Source organism: Myotis daubentonii, chromosome 3 (assembly GCF_963259705.1).
Source record: "Myotis daubentonii chromosome 3, mMyoDau2.1, whole genome shotgun sequence".
Lineage (NCBI taxonomy): Eukaryota > Metazoa > Chordata > Mammalia > Chiroptera > Vespertilionidae > Myotis > Myotis daubentonii.
Window position 1 is genome coordinate 2,021,076 of NC_081842.1, and position 23,676 is coordinate 2,044,751.

A 23,676-nucleotide genomic window follows, 5' to 3' on the forward strand; every position below is an offset into this window, starting at 1 on the left:
ATCTTGTACATAGTCCTATTCTCAGTGACATCTAAGGCGAGGCCTGCCACTCATGTTCAAAGTCTCTGTAGGAAACAGGAGAAACCCGTGGAGAGCCGGTGCCGGGGGAGGCGCAGTAAAGGCTGGCTGGCGCTGCCAGGAGCAGCAGAGGGGCAGGCCCAGAGCGAGCCGACATTGCTCAGACTCCGAACGGAAGCTTCCTGGTTGGGTTTGAGCTTGACCTTGACAGCCAGGGCTTAGATACTGCGGAAATCTGTGGCCTGTCTCCTCGTCTGGGGCCCCCGTGCCTGGGAGCGAATCAGTCACATTGACCTCTGTAATGTGTTGGAATAGCATCGGGACTAGAAGACCTTCGCTCATTGCTGTTCAGTTGAAGTTTATCTTAGCCCAGGCGAGACCAGACACATCAGAGCTGCTCAGGGAGCTGGAAGCACCGCTCCATGCCCACCCCGAAGCAGCCCGAGCGCCCGCCAGTGCGTGGACGGGTGGAAGCGCCGTGGTACGCGCACACAGTGGAGCGCTCTGCAGCAGGGAAAGAGGAGGCTTTCTTCCCTTTAAAAGCTAATCTCCTCCGTCAGGACTGGCCTGGAGGGTTTGCGGACAGTGCCTCCCTGAAATGCCCGGGAAGGGAGGCTTTCAGCAGTCGCCAGCCACCACGTTCTGGAACTTGTCTGTCTTCTAGTTTAGCATTTCTGGCATAACAATTTAAACTCATGTCTGTCTTTTCTTCTCTCAGTGCTTAGTGGTGATAGATACAGTCACGGCAGGGTGGGGGCAGGCACACACATGTGGCGCCCGGGGTCAGAGCCACCCCGCGCTGTGTTGTAATGAAGCTGCTGGCAACAGCCGGGCGCTCTCGTGGCCACACCGCCTCCAGCTGCCTGGGCGCGGCCGTGGCAGAGTTGAGTGGTTGCGACAGTGAGGGGGACAGTTCGCCAGCTGCCCGCTTCCAGCTTTGGAAAACAGTTTCACGTCCTCCCCAGAGTTTCCAGGGAAGCCTTGTGCGTCCTGTGGCAAATGCGTGAAACCCGCTGCTCTGACTCCCAGCACACCCCGGGAGCGGCTCCGGGTCCCCTAAGCCCGCCCGCTGCCGGCTTTGTCGTGCTTGGGAGGGGATCGGGGTCCCTGCTTCCCTTCTTTGTGACAGAGTCCGTGGCTGAGGGGTGTTCATCTCCTCACTGTAAGTGGCTGTGTTCTCTGCCCCTGAAAATGTGATTGTCCCTAAGAATGAGTGGGTTCCTGTAAGAGCCAGTCAGCCTGCCGGACCCTCGTTTGGTCGGGTTGGCAGGGAATGTCCTGGAAGTGAGCCTCCTGGAGGGGCCCCCTTCTCAGCCGCGCAGCCCCTCAGGGCACCTTCTGTCCCAGACGGAGGCCGAGGGGCAGGCGGGCGGGGATCAGGGAGCCAGGGGAGCCAGGCCTGCCCGCGGTGCGGGACACTCCTGGGGGCCTCGCATCCCGTAAGCGGTCGGCCAGCAGCCTGTTACCGGGGCAGACCCCGTGTCTCGGACGGAGGCTGAGTCCCAGGCCGACCTTGCAGGAGTCCAGCGTGTGCAGGGCAGCGCACCCACCGGGCACGGCCGGGACTGGTTCCAGGCCCTGAGGCGTTCCTGCTGCCAGAGGCAGCCAGAGGTTCCTACACACGGGCCTCTGGGCGCGGACCCCTGTGAGAACCAGAGGTGGTCCCGGGAGGGAGGTCAGGCGCAGGCCAGGCTGTAGAGGGAGCGGGAGCCGCGGAAGAGGGGCAGTCAGAGTTCCGGCCAGGGAGGTGGCTTTAGGAAGCTCGTGGAGCCCAGCGGGTGACCGTTTGATTCCGGTCAGGGCACAGGCCTGGGTTGTGGGCTCGATCCCTAGTGTGGGGCGTGCAGTAGGCAGCCGGTCCATGATCCTCTCTCATCACTGATGTTTCCATCTCTCTCTCCCTCTCCCTTCCTCTCTGAAATCAATAAAAAAATATATTTTTTAAAAATCCTCATTTAGAGAACCTGTTGGGGCTGCCCCGAAAATGGAGTTAGAACAAACTGTGGGGAGTTGGATGAACAGTGACCAGGTGCCCACCACTGACTCAGTGTCAGCGAGGATCACAGGTCTGCAGAGCCGAGCAGAACCTCCCAGCAGGACTGCACTGTCTCCGGGGCCTGCTGCGGGCCCTCAGCTGCAGACGCTTCCACTGGACAGCAGGGCTCCCTGGGGGCGGGGGGAGGGGGGGCCCTCGGCTGCAGACGCTTCCACTGGACAGCAGGGCTCCCTGAGGGGGGGGGGGGCGGGGGGCGAGCAGGTGTCCTCCAGGCTGAGTCACAGTTCAGTAGTCAGCTGGGTGTTCCACTCTCTCCACCCCCCAAACACCTTTTTAACTCAAGCAAGCAAATGACTGTTACACGCCCTTACTCTGCACAGAATACAGATAAGTGTTTGGGTCTATAGTTTTTTGCTTTTTTTGTTTGTTTGTTTACTGAAATTTGAATGCGTTAGAAAACTGGTATTTTTGCCAGTTTTTCTAAAATCATTGTTAAGACCCGGCCTACTCATTTCTGTGACTTCTAAAAAGTAATGTTAATGTCCAGTGAAGGGTTAAATGTGTTACCTCCTTAGTATGTTAAGGGATTTAAAATCAGATGAGGTCTCTGCTAGCCCCATATTTGACCTAGAGCAGTGATGGCGAACCTTTTGAGCTCGGCGTGTCAGCGTTTTGAAAAACCCTAACTTAACTCTGGTGCCGTGTCACATATAGAAATTTTTTGATCTTTGCAACCATAGTAAAACAAAGACTTATATTTTTGATATTTATTTTATATATTTAAATGCCATTTAACAAAGAAAAATCAACCAAAACAATGAGTTCACGCGTGTCATAGGTTCGCCATCACTGACCTGGAGCGATGAACATACCTTTCTAACCGTGGGTGTAACTCCCCCCACATCGTTCTTCCGTTGCCCCTGAAACAGTGAGTAGCCTGTAGCGATAAGCAGAAACGTCCTGCTGATTCCAGTGACCCTTCTGCGTCGGAACTGAATCCAGTGAAGACAGGAGCAGCACTCGCTGTGATGCGCAGCCTCTGAAATGTTAGGCAGCGGGGTTTCACGTTCTCACAGGCACCTCCTGAATAGTACAGTTGAATCTGTACAACAGGAAACTATGGGACCTTAGTAACAGTTGAGGCTACAAATAATTGTCCTTACTTTTCCCATCATGCACCTGCGCAGCTTTCACCTGGCTCAGCAGCGGTCTGCTCGCTTTTGCGGAAACCATCTACGGCTGTCTGATCTTTCTTGACCCTCTGCTGAGTCACTCCTTGTTACTAGGGGTTTTTAAAGAATACTGATTTATAGTGACGGCGCCCTTTGCGTCCAGCTCTCAGTCAGCACCGCCGGCTGTCGGTAATGATCAGCTGACTGGGTGGTGCAGCGGGCGGTCACTTTCCAGTCCCAGCCGGTGCTGGGCTCAGCAGCTGCGTGTGGGCCTCGGCCAGGCTCTTGGTCTGACCTGCCGTTATTAGGAAAAGGGGAGAAAACTGAAACCCCGCTGTGGGTAGGAGCTGACTGCTGGCTACTCCTGTTTGTTCAGAGCCAGGGCTCGGGCACCCGGCACCACAGACCTGCCCGGGGTCAGGCGCAGAGCCGCCCGGGTCAGGCACAGAGCTGCCGGGGTCAGGCACAGAGCGGCCCGGGCTCAGGCACAGAGCGGCCCGGGGTCAGGCACAGAGCTGCCCGGGGTCAGGCACAGAGCCGCCCGGGGTCAGGCATAGAGCGGCTCGGGCACACTGTGCAGACCTTCCCCGGGGTCAGGCACAGAGCCGCCCGGGGTCAGGCACAGAGCCGCCCTGGTCAGGCACAGAGCGGCCCGGGCTCAGGCACAGAGCGGCCCGGGGTCAGGCACAGAGCGGCCCGGGGTCAGTCTGCCAGGCCGGGCCTCGTCTGTGTGTGTCCGATGTCTGCAGGCTGGTCAGTCCCGCTCGAGTTCAACCCTGTGGCTCTCCTGCAGGTGGACGAGAGCCAGACTGGAGAGCCGGGGTGGCTTGGAGGAGAGCTGAAAGGCAAGACGGGATGGTTTCCTGCCAACTACGCCGAGAAGATCCCAGAAAACGAGGTTCCTGCCCCCGTCAAACCAGTGACGGACCTGACCTCCACCCCCGCACCCAAGCTGGAGGTGCGGGAGACGCCGGCTCCTCCGGCGGTGACTGCGGCCGAGCCCTCCGCCGCCCCCAACAACTGGGCGGACTTCAGCTCCACGTGAGTGCGGCCGTGTCATGGCTGTGACCATTGCGATACCTGCTCAGTGACCTTCCTTCTTAGGGGCTGTCATAGTCGGGGGTGCAGCCGTGACCGGTCCCAGCCGTGTGGGTCCCTCTCCCGGAACGGGGCTAGTGCGTGCCGCTCCGTGATCGCGGGGCAGAGGCGGGCGTCTCACTCCCCAGTCTCTGTCCGGCCCTTTCATTCCCGTGGAGGAAACGGAGAAGTAGCTTCCTAACATCCTCTCTGGCGTCCACGTAGTCAGCAAACTTCCGTCATTTCCTGCACGTCCACAGCACGTTTCAGCTGGACAGACAGACAGGGTCTCAGTCCTCGGCTCTGAGTGAGACAGGAAGCTGCTTCTGTGTCGCTCTCCTCTCCCCAGTCGTGTCCAGATGTGCAGTGAGGAGCGGTGTGCCGTGGCCATGATGGGCCCTTGGTCTTCAGCAAATGGCATTAAAGACGGGTCAGCAGAGGCTGGGAAGGACAGCCGAACCACTGCCCACCCTTGGTTAGAGGCACGCATGCGCGAGGTGTGCAGGTGTCTGACCCCCCGCCCCACCCCGTTCAGGCACAAGCGACACGAGTAAGAAGCGCTTCCAGCTTTTCTCACGTCCCACTGTCCTTCAGGAGAAGCAGAGGAGCCGAGTGCTGGGGAGAGAGGAGCTCAGCTGGAGGGAGACACTAGACAGCTCAGCTGGGGGAGGGGCTGGGGTGGCTGCCCACCCCCACCCCCCAGCCTCTCCCCCCAGCCCCTGCCCCACCTTGATCTGCACTGAGAAGCGCTGACTTTGAGCCGAGGCACAGGCCACACAGAAGGCAGAGACCGTGCCCAGCAGGGCTGCGTGGCTGTGGCCCCAGCAGCGTGACTCTTCCTCAGGGAATGTTGCTGCGCAGTCACTGCTGTCATTTCCGGCCTCTTATTTTCAGCCCCGAGCCGGGACGTGCAGTCCAACAAAGGCATGATCTTGATTTTCAGCTGCGTTTGTGGTTCACAAAGATGTAAACAGTAACCTGCATGTGCTGCACTCACACAGGGGTGGTGATTTCAAGTCAGAGAGTTCCGATCCGAGTGTCCCCGAGGCCAGGCAGCTGGCGATGGCGAGGCGGTGGGAGAAATGGTGTTGGGAGCACGAGCCACCAGGCTGGCCCCCCACAATGGTGTGTGACTTCCTCTTCGCCTATGTCGCTGCTGCTGTTACAGATGACAGCGATGGTCAGGGGAGGGTGTGGCTGGTGCTCGTGGTTAGCGTGTCTTCCACCTGCTATTTCACGTGACCCTCCCACCAGCCAGAGGGCAGAGTGGCCTTCCCATTAGTGGGCGAGGAAATCAAGGCTCAGAGAAACCGCTGCCCGAGGCTCGCTGCCCGTGGGAGCTGGCCCCGCCGGCCCCGCGCTTTTCCTCCTCCCCGCCCTGAGCTGCAGGAGCCTGGGCCTGTGCTGGGCTGTGTTCACTGGGAGCAGCTGGTGGCTGGGAAGGGCCTGCTGCTCACGGGGCTGCTTCCCTCCCAGGTGGCCCAGCCCCGCCGAGAAGCCTGAAACGGATAACTGGGACGCCTGGGCCACCCAGCCCTCACTCACCGTCCCCAGTGCCGGCCAGTTACGGCAGCGGTCGGCCTTTACTCCGGCCACGGCCACCGGCTCCTCTCCATCCCCGGTTTTAGGCCAGGTAAGCAGCTGGGGGCATGGAGGGGGGCACACATGCTGTGGGGACCGGGGCGTCGGGGGGCGCATGCTGGGGGGACCAGGGTGTGTGGGGGGCGCGCATGCTGGGGGGACCAGGGTGTGTGTGGGGCGTGCATGCTGGGGGCACTGGGGCATGGGGGGGCATGCTGTGGGGACCAATGAGGTCAGCAGGTGCCTGCGGCTGCCGTTTACAAGGAGTCTCATCGGATGCGCCCAGCTCCGTCCTCCGCCCGCCTTTCGGGAGCCCGGGGGTGACCTCCGGCCTGGCCGGTCAGGGGCGCGTCTTGAACGGGGAGAGGAGGACATAGTTGCAGGGCTGGGAACACAGTAACACAGGAAGGAGATGGTCTTCTCCTTCGGGAGCGGGAGGGGGAGGGGAGCTGGGGGAAGACGCAGGAGAGAAAAGGGGGCCTTGCTCCTGGGGCAGCCTCGGGAGGCGAGGAGTGCTGGGCTGAACGGGAGCGGGGGGAGTGGTCCCGCACACCGTTCAGCGTCAGGGCGCTCTGCACAGGGGGGCGCAGGCGGCGGGGTGAGTGGTCCCGCACACCGTTCAGCGTCAGGGCGCTCTGCACAGGGGGGCGCAGGCGGCGGGGTGAGTGGTCCCGCACACTGTTTAGCGTCAGGGCGCTCTGCACAGGGGGGCGCAGGCGGCTGGGTGAGTGGTCCCGCACACTGTTTAGCGTCAGGGCGCTCTGCACAGGGGGTCGGAGGTGGCGGGGTGAGTGGTCCCGCACACTGTTTAGCGTCAGGGCGCTCTGCACAGGGGGGCGCAGGCGGCAGGGGGAGTGGTCCCGCACACTGTTTAGCGTCAGGGCGCTCTGCACAGGGGGGCGCAGGCGGCGGGGGGAGTGGTCCCGCACACTGTTTAGCGTCACGGCGCTCTGCACAGTGGGGCGCAGGTGGCGGGGTAAAGGCGCTGCCCGGTCAGTTGTGGCTTAAGATTCTATGATGCTTCTGTGCTTTACTAGGTAGTGAGTGCCTCCCTGCCTCTTCAGCCCCGGCTCCTCCCACGCCCCCTGGCACCGAGGCTGCAGGCCCCTCCCCCTGGGCCCCTTGCAGAGCTGCACCCGAGGCCTTTGCGGGTACCCTGCCCTCGGCCTGGAGGGCCCTTGCTCGGAAGCCCTGGCTGCCGCATCCTGGTGCTTCAGGGCCCGGTGCCTGCCTGTCCTGCTGTCCCCACCGCCAGGCCCGGTCCGTCCCTGCCCCCGCCGTGTCCAGCTGGAGCCTCTGTGCCACCTGCCAGGGGGCATTCGCCGTTGCTTGCGTCTCTCTCTTCCCCGCGAATTGTGGGTTTTAGTGCCACACTGTCCCTTTTTATCGCGCTTTACGGTTATAAAGGGTCTTATCCTGAGGTACTTTGGGGAGGCAGGTTGGCATTCTGTCCTGTGGTGACCCCTATATCCTGCAGAGGGATGGCCAGTAAATGCGATTGCAGTGGACTCGGGCTCGCCAGGCCTCTGTGCTGAGAGGGAACGGGAGCTGGCAGGGTCCCCTGAGGCCCCTGGACTGAGGTGCCAGTCACTCACCCGTTGGGGTTTCTTAGGGCTTCTGCTCCGGTGTTAGCCTCCCCTGACATACCGTCAGCCTGGACATGGTGGGGGCGCCCGGGCAACGCGAGCGTGAACACGGAACCGGAATGTGGAAGGCGCGGGCCAGGCAGCAGCGTAACCGACCTCCGGCTTGTTGAAGCGGAGAGCTCTCCACGCCGGACAGTGGCGGCCGGCAGCTTTGGCCGCCACACTGGGAAACAAACAATTCCTGAGAAACGGAGGTGTCTGTAACCTGCTGTCTGCCCCGGGCCCGGATCACACCGTGACGAGGGTCCTTGTGTCGCCCCCACAGGGTGAGAAGGTGGAGGGGCTGCAGGCGCAAGCCCTGTACCCCTGGAGAGCCAAGAAGGACAACCACCTGAACTTCAACAAAAACGACGTCATCACGGTGCTGGAGCAGCAGGACATGTGGTGGTTTGGAGAGGTGCAGGGTCAGAAGGGCTGGTTCCCCAAGTCCTACGTGAAGCTCATTTCGGGGCCCACCAGGAAGGCGGCCAGGTATTTCTGTGTCACGTGCTTCTAGTCGAGGAGACGCTGTTAGCCTTTCGGTTACTGTTTGCGTAGTTCGGATTCCTCCGCGCCCTTTAACCGTGAAAGTTGGGGCCATGTGACCTTGAGGGCGGCCTCGTAGAGATACATGCTCCTGTCCTGCCTGGGGAAGCCGGGGGTCTTGTTCTCCATGAACTCCCGCGAGAGGATTCTGTCTGGGGGTGACGTCCTTGCGGACCTGTGGGCGATCACGCCTCTCCCAAGCTCATCGCGGCCCTCAGACACGCAGCGGAGCGCAGAGGCCAGAGCCTCGGGAGCTGCCTGGGAGAGGGCGCGTCCTTCCCAGCAGGAGCCTGGTCGCCAGGTTCCTCAGCAAGGCGGCTGTCTAATTATCCCAGCCACGTGGGTGTCCAAACAAGCCATGAGTTTTAAGAAGAGAAAATAGCACACAGACTGCTGAGCATCTATCAGTCGGGCTCTGAGACAGACCCGCACGCTGGCTGCGTGTCCTGCACAGCCAGGGGCTGAGAAGAGAGTGTGAGCTTGGAATCAGGCCCGAGCGCCCTGCGTGTCTTAATGAAGTCCATCTGTTTCAGCTGTAGATTGTTCGCAGTGTTTCATGTTAAAGTTTTAAAAAAGAACAACCGGTGTCTTTTGTACTATTTCCTTTGAAGATAAAAATTAAAACGCTCTCCTCTCCCCTCTTTCAGCGCGGATTCTGGCTCTTCAGACAGTCCTGCACCTCTAAAGCGAGTGGCTTCCCCGGCGGCCAAGCCGGCCCTCTCGGGAGAAGGTGAGAGCCCACGTCTAACTGTGCCCTTTGGGGGCGGGCAGCTGGGAGCACCTGCAGCCAGTGTGCGAGACCAGCCTGGGTTTCACTTCCAAGCAGACGGCATTCATTTGTGTTCAGTAGACGAACCTCTAAGGTAAGTAGCTCTTTATGGAGACTTTCAAAATGCTGCCAGATGCATCGATCATAAAACTGCATTTTCTCATCGTGTTTGATTAGAGCCCTTGGGCTTTTGAAAGAGCCCATCAGCGCCCTGGAGGGTCAGGTTTCTGAGCACGTTGGCAGCTGATTGTAGACATGGCTGCTCTGGACGTGGACAGGAGGTTAAGCTGTAGCGCCCCGTCCGGCAGACTGTCCCGGCGACGCCAGCATCACCTGTACTGTCCCAGACGGAACCGAAGTTCAGCTTCCAGGTTCCATGGAAGTAACCACACCAGCTTATTTAGGCCTAAAGTTGCATTTTGCATTTTATTACATAACAAGCGGGTGCTTTATTTCCTGCTCTTTGCTCCATGACATAACCCTAAGGATGCACGGGCCGCTACCTGACTCGGGTTTAAAAGTGAACGAAGCCCGCCTTACTCAGGCTCCCGCGGGAAAACCTCAGCCCGTCGGGCTCTCAGTGTCGGTGCTGCTGCTAGCCGGGCCCTCGTGGCCGCGCTGAGCAGCGTTGGTGGCTGCCCAGTGTCCACCCACTGCATCGTAAACGTCCCCGGGCCCCTTGGATACAGGAGAGGAGGACAGAATGTTTTATGTAGCGTGTGTGCCATCAGGAGATGGTTGTGTTCCTAGGGGGCCTTGGCTTATAAAAAACACAATTATTGAAGCAGTTGTTTCCATGGAGACAGCAAGGATTAAGGTTAATGAGACTTCAGACTCACAGTCACCAAGTGACTTTTTCAAGAGGAGTTTTAGAGGCACATTTCTTTAAATGTATAGGTTAGTTATAGAAGCTCAGCTCGTCACTAAACACAGCCAGTGCTTTAGCACATCTTTTTTTTTTTTTTTGCTGTTACCACCAAAACAATCATCAGCATAGTTCTCTTTACCCACGCTGATCAGTCTAATGGTTTCTTTATCCACTGTTAGAACAGGGCAAACAGCTCTTACACGCTCCCCAAGTTCAAGGTGTGATGCCAGCTGAGTCTCACTGAGCGCCCTCCCCTGGTAACCTTACAGTGTTGGTCTGGCCCCTTCCTGCAGCGGGAGGAGGGGATCGACAGGGCTATGCGATCACATGTGTGAGGGTTTGAGAATAAAGGCCAGTGACGTCTGCTGCCTCGGCCCCTTTTGCTGCTTTCCTGGTTGTTGCCGGAGCGCGCCCGCGGCTGCCGGTGAGACATGCACAGAGGCCTCAGCGAGCAGGCCACCGCCGAACCCCACACATACGAGCGCGGGGTGACATTTACTCCCTCCGCTGGAGATGATTTGCATATTAGAAACGCGTAGCACTGGGAGAGTGCTGGCATCTCAGGCGGGAGGACATTGGCTTCTGAGATTCTGAGAAGAGCTCTTACCAATACTAACGGGCTGCTTGTTATACTGCATTAAACATCGCCAAATCTAAATAGACTCTAAGCCAGATTAAATAGATCGCCAGTGTGGGTAGGTCTTAAAATAGTGACCTGGGAACAGCCAGCACCCGTGTTAAATGTCCAGAAGGGTCCGGGTGGGCGCCACTGTGTGTCCTCACGTCCCCGCAGGTCCCTGTGCGTGAAGGGCGAGGGCAGCCACGTGCTGCGGCCTCCTCCGGACCCTACACCCGCTGCACGGCTGACTGCGGCCGGGGTCGTGCTGCTGAAGTTTCTCAGGCACTTTGAGAGCTGCTTCAAAATTTGGGTCCGTTTTGGAGAAAGTGCCTTCTAAGCGCAGGGACCACTGGGAAAGCATTGCTTGCCCCGTCACCGTGCGGAGCGGCAGGGCGGGGGGTGGCTACCCTATCTGAGGTGGCCAGACATAGGCACAAGGAACAGAGCAAAGGGGAAAGGGAAGGTCAGAACAGAGACCAAAGAGGGCTGTGCTAATGGGAAAAGAACGTCCTATTAGAGCTGCCGAACTTGGCTTCCTCCCGCGGGACCATTTCTCCAGTGCGAACGATGGAGGAGGCGCTGCCAGCACCAAAGGCTAAAGACGGGGCGCCCCCTGCTCTCCCGGCATATTCGGGGCCTCAGGTGTGCCGTGGGCCCGCGGCCAGAGCCTGGAGGTGAAGCAGCCTGGAGCCTACCACACGGGGAGCTGCCCACAGGAGCGCAGTGGGGCTCCGTGTCTGGTGGTGGCTTTAGCCCCACCAGCGCCTCCTGCTGAGGCCCCTCCCCACCAGTTCCCTGCCTGCTGGTTAGCGCCAGGCTCGGCAGTCACGGCGTCCTCCGAAGTTCTAGCGAGGAGCACACAGTGTCCCTCATAAAAGTGACCTTTCGGGGTACAGTGGGATTTTTTTTATTGGTTAAAAATATATAAATGCTTAGGGTAAACGGAGCAAAGGTAGGAAAAATCTTTGCCCCGGACTTAGTTTAGCGTCTAGAATTTGTGCCTGGTGATCCTCCTTAGCATGTGGCGTGGTTTCTAAGCTGTTTATAATGAAAAAGCAGAGCTTCCTCCGCAGTACACTCCCTTCCCACTCGAGACAGTAGAGAACACTGGCTCTTATTCTTAAGACTAAATTACATGAATAATAAAGTGTAAGAAACTGATTTTTCTCTTCAATTGGCTCAAAAAGGCTTGATTATTTCTGGGATTGGCCACACACTGCTTTTATCATCACTGGGAAAAGCATTGCTTGCCGAGGACCTATCTTAGGTGTCCAGACATGAGCTAAGGCACAAGTAACTGAGCAAAATGGAACGGGAAGGTCAGAACAGAGAGACCCAGAGAGGACGATGCTAATGGGAAAGGACGTCCTTCCCAAAGCTGCCAGACTTGGCTTCCTCGTGGGGAAACCCTTCTACCCGTGTGCACTTGAATGAAATAATGTGTATTTTTTACTCTGTGTTCTAACAGCTTCCTGCCATTTGTGTGTATGGCACAGTAGGACAAAAATTTTCATTCAGGCCCCGAATAATGAAAAGCGTGCCTTATTTGATTGCATGAGGGACATACTACTGTATCTAAAAGTTCACTAGGATTGTGACGGGGTCCCCTCAGGCATCTGGTGGGCACACCGTGCTCAGTGACGCAGAGAAAGTGCAGCGGTGTTCCCGTTCGGAAGCAGCCACGGTGCCACACGGAGCGCCCGCTCGGCTGCTGGGTCCTGCCCCTGCAGGGCCTGGTTTCCTGTGCCGCGAGGCGTGGAGCCAGGGGCGCCTGGGAACTCGGGGTTTTATCTGTGACCAGCCTTTCTCTTGAATGCTCCTCTGCTAACCTCCTTGTTCATGAGCTTTCTTTTGCCAAGCTGTCTGGGACTTCTGTAAACACGCTCTCTCCGTGTCTCCATGTTTCTCTCCACCAGAGTTTGTTGCCATGTACACTTACGAGAGCGCCGAGCAAGGCGATCTAACCTTCCAGCAAGGCGATGTGATTTTGGTCACCAAGAAAGATGGCGACTGGTGGACAGGAACAGTGGGCGACAAGTCCGGAGTCTTCCCTTCTAACTATGTGAGGCTTAAAGATGCAGAGGTAAACCCGTTAACTGTTTCCTCCCTCTCTGTGCAGTGTTCTCTCCGCAGGGGGGCTCGGACCTTGGCCAGTGGAACACTGGTTGGGTTTGGCTAAGTTCTGCAATGTGGCAGCTGAGACAGTGTGACCTGTCATTTTGAACTTGTCGTTTGGTGCTGCCCGGTAAGCGTTGGCTTCCTGCCGGCGGAGAACGGCCCAGGCTGACGGGGCTGCGTACCTGACGCCCGCAGCAGCGGGGGCAACTGCTCAGTGTGCGTCCCCGTTCCTGCGTGTGGCTCATGTCGGACTCAGAGTAACGCTCTTAATCAGGTCTTCATGCCCACTGATTTGGGGCCCCAAGAAGAGGCCCAGCAGCGTTTGGCCGTGGAAGGGAGGTGTCCAGGTGACCCCGCCCCGGGAGACCGGCCGCTGAGAGCTTCTGAGGCTGACATGTTTGCCGACACAGTAGGAAGACACAAGATCCAAGAGACCGTCATGCTTTTGGCCTTAGTGTCTCTGTTGATGAGGGTCTGAGCTTATTTTCATGCTGTTATAAGTGGGAAGTGGCCCCTTGTTGTTAAATGGGCTCTACAAGCTCTGACAGCTCAGTGGCGTCAACTGGTCTTGAGATGCTGAGTTTAATGAAGCGGGCGGGGGGAGGGGGGGTGCGGGGGGGGCGGGGGGCGGGTTCGCCGGGTTTGGGAGCCCATCTCGACCTCGTGGGGGACAGTTTCACGTTTGTGCAAGGGTTTCAGGGTGTCCACGCAATGGACAGCATTGCTCATACACAGACCAGCAAGGCCCGGCCGTCAGCTCAGCCACGCTCCCTCTCTCCTCGGGCTTCCTGCGCTTACGCAGGCGGAGGCCCATCGGCACCTACAGGGCCCCCTCCCCAGCGGTCAGCCTGGACACAGCTCTCTGTGACCTTCGAAGCTGGGGGTGGGGGTGGGGGGTGAGAGGGGCGCCAGCCTCCGCAGCCCGGCTGCCCTGGGCGTGAGGCTGGGCCTGGTGACCGCTGCGGCCTCCATCCCCAGCCTCCCCTCCCCCCAGGCCCAGGATTAGCTGTTCTCCGAGGCGGGTCTTCATGACCGTCCTTGCTCTGTGTTCCCTGCTGTGGTCGGAGAAGCCTCAGGCGGGAAGGAAGCCCCTCCCTGTGGGACACCCAGCGGCCCCTGGGTCCCCAGCGTCACGCAGATGATATTTGGGGGGCGGGGTGTTTAGGGGCCCTAAACACTAAACTCGCTTTCTGTTACCTTGCACAACCTTTAAAGTGACTTCACCTTTTGGATTAGTTAAAGCAAAAGCCATTACTTGTATTTGAATAAAGTAGTTTTCTATAGAACACCACCTGAAGCCAGTCAGTAAAAAAATACGCTGACATTTTTTAAAGAAAAGATCAGTTGTAAGGTGCTTCTTAAATGATTAGTCCTGGGAGAGCTAGCCATGCCAAAGATCTGGGACCTTTAGCTCCATGACTTCACACTTCAAGACTCACCACGTCAGCTCGTCCCCCTCCTTGGACACAGTTCAGCGGGTAAGGGAACGCCCTCCAGTTACAGTCCGGACCCACCCCCAATTCCAGAGCCGCAGGGGCTGTGGGCGGGGCTGCTCTCCTGGGGCCTCCGTGCCTGGCAGCTGCAGAGAGCCTGGACAGGGAGCGGGAGCACATCGGAGCCACTCGAGTCCCTGTGGGCGTGGCCCGTGGCGCTGTCCTCTCCATGGGAAGCCCGGGGGTTAGCGACAGGCCTGTCCTGGAAGGCGACTGGGCGTTCCCACCGCGTCCTTTCCTTGGATGGGCAGCCTATACACACAGCAAGGGAGGCTGCTACAGTAACCTGTTAGTAAGCACCCTCGGAGCACAGCTCTAACCAGCTGTCCCTGCAAAACAGCTGTTAGACCTCAACAGCCGAAGTGAAGGGACGGTGGCAGCTGTGTCCCTTGTAGAGAAGTTACAGGTTTTCACTCACGGTGCCTCCTTACGCGTGCTGAGCCTGGTGTTCTAACTGGAGTGAGTTACTGCGAGGAGAGGGGGAAGGCAGAAAGATGCAGAATAAAGCGCTGGGTACGGCCCAGGTCTCCATGGGCAGCCCTGCTGGCTGGAAACGCCATGAGCGTCCATGAAGGAGTTCACCCGGCTCTGGGACGCTTCATAGCTGGGAACACATGTTCTGCTCATGTGGGTGATGCGTCCAGTTCAGAGAGAAAGGAGAGTTTAAACGGTGGGAGGTTTAGGGGGAGAGGAGGTGGGGTGGGGGAGGGGTGTCTGACTTGGCACTGTAGTTCTTCTTTTTTTTAAAGGAAATGTAGCAAAATATTGCTATTGCCATGTATTAAATCTGGGCGTTGGGCTCACGGATGTCTGTGCCCTTTAAGTGTGAGCTATTTCATAACTGACCGTGTGAACAGGAAGCATGAGACAGTGTGTAGGACGTGGGCCTCGCGTGGGCCTGGTAGACGTGGCCGGGACCCGAGCCCCTGGGGCCTGCAGGCCACCTGCTCTGCTCTCTTCTCCGAGAAGAGAGTCAGGCTGCGTGTTTGGGGTGCGTCCTCTGCCCCGTATTCTCCCGTGTTTCCCCCCTCCTCCCCGTCAGGAGACCCAGCGCCGCTGTTTCCGGGATGAGGGGGGGTTCAGGGGCTCAGCGGGTCTGTGTCACCGTTAATCGTTTTTAAGTTGCATGACCGAAACTCTGCAGTATGCAAATGAGACCTTTTGCTCTGTTTTAAGGGCGCTGGAACTGCTGGGAAAGCAGGGAGTTTAGGAAAAAAGCCTGGTAAGTTCCCCCCACGCTTCCCTCTCGGGGCCGGGAATGTGCTGGGCAGCCGCTCCCAGGTTCTGGTCTGGGGCCAGGAGCCCGCATGGCAGGCCCTCCAGGGAGCCTCCTCCTGCACCGGCTGTGAGATGGGCCGTGGCTCCACTTGCGGGGGCCAGGGACCCCACAGCTGTGCCGCGGACGCGAGGCAGCGGTGCCGCAGATGGGGGGGGCAGCTGTGAGCTGCGGGTCCCCCTTGCTGGGCTTAGGAAGCCGGGCCATAGTGGTGGCTCCGCAGAGGACACGGGTGGTCAGTGCAGGTCCCAGGCGCAGGGCCGCGGAGGTGCTGCTCAGGTGCACGTCAGGCCCAGCTGTGGTCCTCCCTCCGCCTCAGCGTCAGTTCAAAACCATCAGCTTCTACTCATGGAAGCGAGAGGGGAGGGAGCAGGCGGGAAGCGTGTGGCTGTGTGCACGTCCTCCCCGCCTCTCAGCCTGAGGAGGTTACAGGCTGAAGGGCCCCCTGCCAGGGGGTGTCCCCGTGTGTGCTCAGCAGGGGCCTCCCCTGCCAGGAGAGGGGTTCAGGCTGCGTGGGGTGTCTCTCAGGCTCAGGTATGGGAGCCCTGGCTCAGGTGTCTGCTTAGGGCAGCGGTTCTCAACCTGTGGGTCGCGACCCCTTTGGGGGTCGAACGACCCTTTCACAGGGGTCGCCTAAGACCATCCTGCCTATCAGATGTTTACATTATGACTCGTAACAGTAGCAACATGACAGTTATGAAGTAGCAACGGAAATAATGTTATGGTTGGGTCACAGCATGAGGAACTGGATTTAAAGGGCCAAAAGGTTGAGAACCACTGGCTGAGGGGCAGAGTCTGTCCTGAGTTGTCCCTCCGCAGGGCCAGGTGGGCTTGCCTCCGCCCTGGGGCAGCCGGCCGCTCAGGTGCACGGTGAGCGAGAGGCTGGGCAGCTGCTGGCCACGCAGGCCTGGGAGGCGCAGGGACATCTGAGGCCAATAGGTCACTGGCCTGGACTTGTCCAGACAGAGAACTGGGGATCTAGACCCGTCCTCAGGTGCTTAGGCCCGGGGTGCTCAGGCCTCAGGGTGCTCAGGCCTCGGGATTCTCAGGCCTCGGGGCTCTGGTCGCCAGGGCTAGGGTTGCTCGTGTGCCTCTAGAGCAGCGGTTCTCAACCTGTGGGTCATGACCCCTTTGGCGGTCGAACGACCCTTTCACAGGGGTCGCCTAAGACCTTCAGAAAACACATATATAATTACATACTGTCTTGTGATTAATCACTATGCTTTAATTATGTTCAATTTGTCACCATGAAATTGGGGGTCACCACAACACGAGGAGCTGTATTAAAGGCCGCGGCGTTAGGAAGTTTGAGAACCACTGCACTAGAGGAAGAGGACATACTGTCTCTGGGTGGGCTTCACCTCTTCTCCCTCCCTCCCTCCCTCCCTTCTTCCCTCCCTCCCTCCCTCCCTCCCTCCCCCCCCCCCAAGAGGATGGGGCGGGCGCGTGCGGAGGGGAGAGCAGTGCGCCCTGTCGCTTCTAGGAGTTCAGGAAGCAGCCCCTGCGGATGCGGCAGAGAAGGGTCTTGCCCTCACGCCCGACCTCCCAGCGCCGCGCTGCTGCTGGGCTGTCCCCCTGACGTGCTCAGTCAGGGATTGGACTGTTTGCATTTTTCTGTGCTGGCTTGTTTTTGCGTAAACTTCCCACCTTTACTCCAGGTTCCTCCTTCAACTCAAAACAAAAAGCAGTCACTTGCATTGACACGATTCCTGCCGATATTCAGGGTCACCCTCACATGTGAGCCCCAGACACGGCCTGTGGGTGGGGCGCGGCCCTGAGCTGCAGCCGAACTGGGCAGAGCCAGGCTCCAGTGGGTCCCGCAGGAGACAGGCTGCTCTCCCCTTGTCCCTTGGTTGCTTGCCTGTCTGTGAGTGGGCGGTGCTGAGTGCTGTGGGCAGAGGGCACATGGGACAGAGGAGGCCCAGCTGTTGAGGGAGGGGCTAGGGCAGAAAGTGCTGGAATTGGGGGGCAGCTTGTGGAAGGAAACTGAGAAGTTCCGAGGTGACCGGGTCCTTCCACGTCAGCCTGGGATGGGGCGATGGGTGCGCCTTCCCTTGGAAGAAGACGAGCCCCGCGGTTGGCTTTGATGGTGTGAACCTGTGAGCCGGGCGCGGCTGTGTCTCCTTAGAGTGTCCTCCTGACTGACCGTGCGCCGTGTCTCCTCTTGTTTTCCAGAAATAGCCCAGGTCATTGCCTCCTACACGGCCACGGGCCCCGAGCAGCTCACCCTGGCCCCGGGCCAGCTGATTCTGATCCGAAAAAGGAACCCAGGTGGATGGTGGGAAGGAGAGCTGCAGGTGGGTGCCTGTCCTGTGGTGTGAACTCCTGCCCGGGTGGGACTACGCAGGCACAAAAGGACACTGTTTCCTCACAGAGTGACCCTGCGTTTGGGTAGCGGGAGATGCGCCGTAGTGTCGGAATCTGCTGGGGACTGAGCTTCGGCCTGCCCGCAGCAGGATTCTTCTGAAGATGATACAAATGGTTTGGGTTCCTGACTCAGCTGGTGAGAGCTGGGCCAGAGAGTTAGCGAGAGGGTCCCCTGCAGCTCTCCTTCGGGCCGTAAGGTCCAGTGGCAGGTTCTGTGTGTTCAAAGCCACCGCTGCCTCGTAGGACATTTAGTTCCTGTGTGTGTGAGTGCACACACGTGTGTGTGTGCGCGCGCGTGTGCATGTGTGTGTGAGTGTGGGCGCTTGTGTATGTGTGCGCGCGCATGTGTGTGAGTGTGCGCTTGTGTATGTGTGTGCACACACATGTGTGTGGGCGCTTGTGTATGTGTGTATGCGTGTGCATGTGTGTGAGTGTGGGCACTTGTGTGTGTGCACACATGTGTAAGTGCACGCTTGTGTATGTGTGTGCGTGTGTGCATGTGTGGGTGTGCATGTGTGTGGGGGCGCTTTGTGTGTGTGCGAATGTGTGAGAGTGTGGGCGCTTGTGCATGCGTGTGTGCACGTGTGCGCGCTTGTGTATGTGTGCGTGCATGTGTGTGTGTGCACGTGTGTGTGTGTGCGCACGCGTGCACACATGAATGGTTTTGGCCTCTGTTTTGGTCGATGCAGCACCTCTCCCGACCCCTGACTGGTCTCTCCCTTTCATAGACTAGTCAGGACTGCGAGCCTTGGCTCCCGCCGTGACTCTAAGTCCTCTGGGCCACACGCCTGTGAGCACTCAGTCCCGGATCTTGTGCTGAATTAGATCAAAGTGAAGGAGAGGCGTGGCCGTGTACCTGGTTTCTTTCTTTTTTTTTTTTTTTTTTAATATATTTTTATTGATTTCAGAGACGAAGGGGAAGGGAAGGAGAGAGATCGAAACATCAATGATGAGAGAGAATCATTGATTGACTGCCTCCTGCACGCCCCCCACTGGAGACTGAGCCCACCACCCGGGCCTGTGCCCTTGGCTGGAATCGAACCTGGGACCTTTCAGTCCAGAGACCGATGCTCCACCCACTGAGCCAAACCAGCCAGGGCGAGGGTCGCTGGGTTCTGAGAAGTGTCCAGTTTAGACTTGGGCTCTGTGTGTGCCTGGGTCTTGCTTCTGCGGTTGCCTGTTCTCCACTAGAGGAGTGCAGACGTGCGTGTGAAGCTTGGCTCGCCGCCAGCTGGGTGGGACCTAGGGGCTGCCTCTCCGCTTCCCTGAGTCACCGCCGTCCTGTGGATGGTGCGGATTCATGCACAGGAGGTGCCCGGCACAGGCCTCGCTCATGAGAAGCACCCAACAAACCACGCTGTTATTGTTCCTAAACCCGCACATCGTGTTGACATTAGCCATAACCTTTCTGTTTCTACTTTTTTTTTTAAGTTTATTGATTTTAGAGAGAGAGGACGGGAGGGAGAGAGGGGGAGAGAGAATCGTGGATTTGTTGGTCCATGCACTTGCTTACGCACTCATTGGTTGGCTCAGGGCTGTGCCCTCACCGGAGATCGAACCTGCATCCTGTATGTCGGGCCGATGCTCTAACCAGCGGAGCCACCCCGCCAGGGCTCAGCCACAGTCGTGCCTCACCTGATGGCAGCAGCCGAGGCAGGTGCACGCGCAGTGTTCCGCCCGCCCGCCCGCCTGCGGCTCTCTGCTCTGCACTGTGGTCCCTGCGGCCCAGCCCTGCAGGTGCCTCAGGCCGCTGACCAGTGACTTGCTGCGCGGCTGGACTTGGCCCCAGTGTCTTTGGTTTGCGATGTGCGCCCAGGGGTTCCACTGCGCGCCCCCCTTTCAGCTCCGCGTGCCTGTACAGGTGCCCAGTCACAGGGCACACGTCAGGAAAGGACGTGAACCTTTTACACATTTTGACGCCATTTTTTTTTTTTTTTTTTAGGCTCGTGGGAAAAAGCGCCAGATAGGCTGGTTTCCTGCGAATTATGTAAAGCTTTTAAGCCCTGGGACGAGCAAGGCCACGCCCACGGAGCCGCCCAAGGCCCCCGCGCCCCAGGCAGGTGAGCACTCGCCCGTCCCCACCGCGGATCCCTGCGTCTCGCCGCCTTCCCACGCGGCCCCTGAGCAGGCGCAGGGCCATCAGCGGAGGGCTCCGTGTCCTGCGACGCGGAGTATGTTTTCCTGAAGGACTGAGTGTCGAGCAGCTTCGTGCCGCGCACAGCAGAGCCCTTGTCGGAACTCTCCCCGCCGGCCTGAAGGCTGTGGCGTTAAAGCCAGCATGTGCCCTTGATCCCCTCCAGCTGTTTAAGCAGGTTTGGTCCGGGGGTGAGGCACGGAGAGGACTTGGCGAGGAGGGGCGCTGGAGCTGGAGGCCAGGCCTGCTGGCGGTAGAGTGCTGTCGCCGACGGAATCGCTCCCCGTGACCTTTCCCGTGGGCGGGGGCGGGTGGCTTGGCTCCCCGAAAAGACAGGGACAGGGCTCCGCAGCTGAGCGGCCGGCTGCTTCCTGGGTGAAGAGATCGGATTAGATGCTGCAGTGGCATCGGGGCCGGGTGAGGCGAGGGGAGCGGCATCTACGTTAGGGCTCTAAGCCCCAGTGGTGGGAGAGGCAGGCTCCGCGCCGGCACCGTGGCTGCGTGTGCTGTGTGGCCAGTGGAACGCGATGGAAACGGGCCAGCCTTGGCCAGCAGTCAGGGTTGGCAGGCGCTCTGACCGACTTGGGCCCCGGCTGGGCCTCCTGGCTGCGGCTCTGTGTGGGCAGGGGGTGTGGTGCCAGCTGCCCCCCCCCCCCCCTCCCCGCAGGAGGCCTGGCCGCATCCCCTGCATCAGGTGGGTTGAAGCCTCAGAACTAATTTGCTGACGCAATTGAATTGGCTGGAGAGTTTGAAAAACCTTAACCCACATGCCAGTTGGTTACGAAAGATCAGCTGGGCTTCAGCCCAACTCTGCAGCCTTCCCTGTAGGGTCCACATGCAGAGAATGAAAGCAGTTTATCCTCTGGCAGTGGTTCTCAACCTTCTGGCCCTTTAGATACAGTTCCTCATGTGGTGGTGACCCCCAACCATAAAATTATTTACGTGGCTACTTCATAACTGTCATGTTGCTACTGTTATGAATCGTCATGTAAATATCTGATATGCAGGATGGTCTTAGGCGACCCCTGTGAAAGGGTCATTCGACCGCCAAAGGGGTCACAACCCACAGGTTGAGAACCGCTGCTCTAGGGAATGAGGCATGAAACGTTCTAGAATGCAGACATTTCTCTTTGACACAGAATTTTGAGGTGCAAAGGTACAGAGAATAAAACAGACTTTTTCACTAAGATTTGGCATTTTTGGAGTCACATGGTCATTACCTTCCACCTTAACAGCAAACAGCCCACAGAGGGCCCTGTGGGCAGCCCTGCCAGCCGGGCCCGGGGCCGGCTCGGAGGCCGCGTCTGAAGGTGGCCGTCCACACACGCCTCCCACTGTCACTGCGTTTTCTGCTGACAAGTGAACGTGACAAGAGGAAAATGTTAGAAACACGGAAGCGTTGGTGTGAAATGGTGCCGATGTCTGGGTTTTGCGTCTCTGGTCTTGCTCTGTCGCTCACACCGCACGGAGCCCATCCTCTGGGGAAGGGCAGGCTAACCGGTGCCAAGCCGTGCCGAGCGCTCACGCCCGCCCTGCCCTCCCCGCAGTGTGCCAGGTGATCGGGATGTACGACTACACGGCGCAGAATGACGACGAGCTGGCCTTCAGCAAGGGCCAGATCATCAACGTCCTCAGCAAGGAGGACCCCGACTGGTGGAAGGGCGAGGTCGGCGGGCACGTGGGGCTCTTCCCGTCCAACTACGTGAAGCTGACCACGGACACGGACCCGAGCCAGCAATGTAAGTGTGGGGCCCGGCCCCTCCTCGCGCCTCGCGGCCGAACATGCAGCATTGCTCTGATCCCGCCGGGCGCGCCCAGCGCAGGCGAGACCCCCTCCTCCGCAGTCTCTTTGAAGACCTTCTGTCGTGCAGACCTACCTTGTGGGGTTGCTTTTATTTTTGATTCCTTCCGTAGCATGTCCCGTCCCTCCCCGCCCCCTTTTCCTTTTTTTAAATCATTGGCACCACGCTGTGTACACGCCTGACTCATTCTCCTAGCTTGAATTTTGCACATTGTTTTGTTTTGCTTATGTGTTGTTTTCCTCCTTTTTCTAGGAATCATATGTTGTCCATCCCCCCCTCAGGCTTGAAAGTCCTCAAAGAGACCCACTATCCCATATCACTGCCCAGAGGGATGATGGGAGATGCAGCCTTGATCATGTGACTTCCAGCATGATCACCTACTGCCTTCTGAGTAGAAGAACTCACTGCAGAGCAGTTTACCTCATTTGACCTTAGTTGCATGTGATGGCAACGTGGAGTTACTACTTGCAGAGATAGAAGCAAAAATTGCAAACACACAGGGTAGTGGGTCCTTTTGTGGCTTTCCTAGTGACTCAAATCGACTGCCCCCCACCTTTGCACAGGTGCTTTCAATAGTTTTAAAATTATTTTTAAATATATATTTTAGCCTTTTAATAAAATAAATAAAGAAATTACTCCTTTGCTATTTTGGTTTTGCAAAAAGACCCACTATCAAGGAATGCTGCATGTGCTGTTAAACATGTTCCAGATGCCCGTGAATCTGAGACTCGCCCAGTGTGACCAGCTCCGCGGGGCGGGCGGGCTCCCTGCGGGAAAAGCGCAGAGGGGGTCAGTGTGTCTCAGAGACGCGTAGAACCAGCGATTAAAGAGTGTTGTGCTTGTCTGTGTGTTCCAGATGTCCCTTGTGAGCATGTAACAACATCCTGTACGTAAGGACGTGGTTCCTTCCGTGGCTACGTTACTCCCTTGTACGATGCGCTAGTCCAATTGCATTGGTTTTATTTTGCACAGTGACCTTGTAGCCACATGAGAAGCACCTGGGCTTTTGTTCGGTCTCAGATTTACCGGGTTGAGTTGGTGTTTTCTGTTTTGGGTTTTAAACTTGGCGTGTGTTCATACCATAATCAGCAGACAATGCCATCGCGGTTGTCAGGAGCAGCAGTATATACACAATCTCTTCGTGTCTGTTACATGGCGTTTTCTCCCAGTTACTTTTCATGGAATGACTTACTTTGAACAAGTAATTTCCTTGACAAGAAAGAATGTATAGACGTCTCCCTGCGATTAATTTCCAATGTTTACATTTTTTAACTAGACTGTGGATTTCTACAGCGTAGAGGACGGGCGCACGGTCCGCGCCTGTGGTAGGTGTAGCTGAAGCCTGTGTGTCTCTAAACACTAGTGGGAAGCTCTCCCTAAGTGCCCGTTGCCGACAGCCCGCAGCACGGGCGGGGAGCCCAAGCACAACCTAGCAGTTCTAACAGCGACTTTTTAACTGTAGCGACCTGTTTGTGTGTCTCCCTTGGAGACTGTGCTGGCCGCGTAGAGCCCTCCCTCGCTCGCGTGGCTGCGCGCTCCCCTGCGCTTCAGTATTTCCATGGATACGAATGTAAAATATATAAATATATAAGCCTGCGGCTTTAACAACTGTAACTCAACTTTGGAATAGTGACGTGTATAGATAATTAAATTCTTCCTATAAAAGCTGAACGGATGTCTCTGTGTTCTTGCTGGGACCTGGCGGTGTGACGGAGCCACACAGACGGCCACCTGTGTGGGTGAGGCCCGCCCCCTGAAGCACAGACTTCACGCCCTCCCTGCGCCCTCCAGCGGCCTCCCTCCCTCCTGTACGCCCCTCCCTGGTCCGTCTGCCACCTGCGGCCCCTCCCGGTCCTGGCCTTGGACAGAACTGCCCCCCAGCTAGCGGCTCACTAGCTCACGGGGCTGTGGCTACGTTATTGCTCCATTGACGGCGTGTGAGTGGACTCAGGGTTCAAAACATTTTTCCCCAAGATGGATCATAATAAGGGTCTGTTAACACCCAAAGAGTATGTGGGTGAAGATGGGACGCTCACCCCTCCACACCGGTCACCGTCCGTCCGCCTCGCACACTCGTCGCCTGGGCAGAAGTACCCGAGTGCCCGCACGGCACTGCCAGTGCCCACGCACCCGACTGTCAGAACCCCGCCTGCGGGTCCTCCCGGCCACGCGGGGAAAGCGATCCCCTCAGAACAGCGGACATCTGGGGGATCCA

At 58.1% G+C, this 23,676-nt stretch overlaps 1 protein-coding gene across 3 annotated transcripts in view; it reads left to right on the forward strand.

The window, feature by feature from the left end:
* The window catches only part of ITSN1 (intersectin 1), a 148,725-nt gene that overhangs the window by 95,593 nt on the left and 29,456 nt on the right, over positions 1-23,676 (forward strand). The window contains exons 20-29 of one of the 3 annotated variants that reach the window (XM_059686378.1): positions 3,980-4,227; positions 5,740-5,896; positions 7,756-7,961; positions 8,663-8,745; positions 12,188-12,354; positions 15,059-15,104; positions 17,334-17,455; positions 19,468-19,585; positions 21,207-21,398; positions 21,714-23,132. In XM_059686378.1, coding sequence (XP_059542361.1) covers positions 3,980-4,227; positions 5,740-5,896; positions 7,756-7,961; positions 8,663-8,745; positions 12,188-12,354; positions 15,059-15,104; positions 17,334-17,455; positions 19,468-19,585; positions 21,207-21,398; positions 21,714-21,715 — 1,341 coding nt within the window. In that variant the 3' untranslated portion in view covers positions 21,716-23,132. Of the gene's footprint in view, positions 1-3,979; positions 4,228-5,739; positions 5,897-7,755; positions 7,962-8,662; positions 8,746-12,187; positions 12,355-15,058; positions 15,105-17,333; positions 17,456-19,467; positions 19,586-21,206; positions 21,399-21,713; positions 23,133-23,676 lie in introns of those variants that run through there. The other 2 variants (XM_059686380.1, XM_059686379.1) reach the window with 2 other exon arrangements.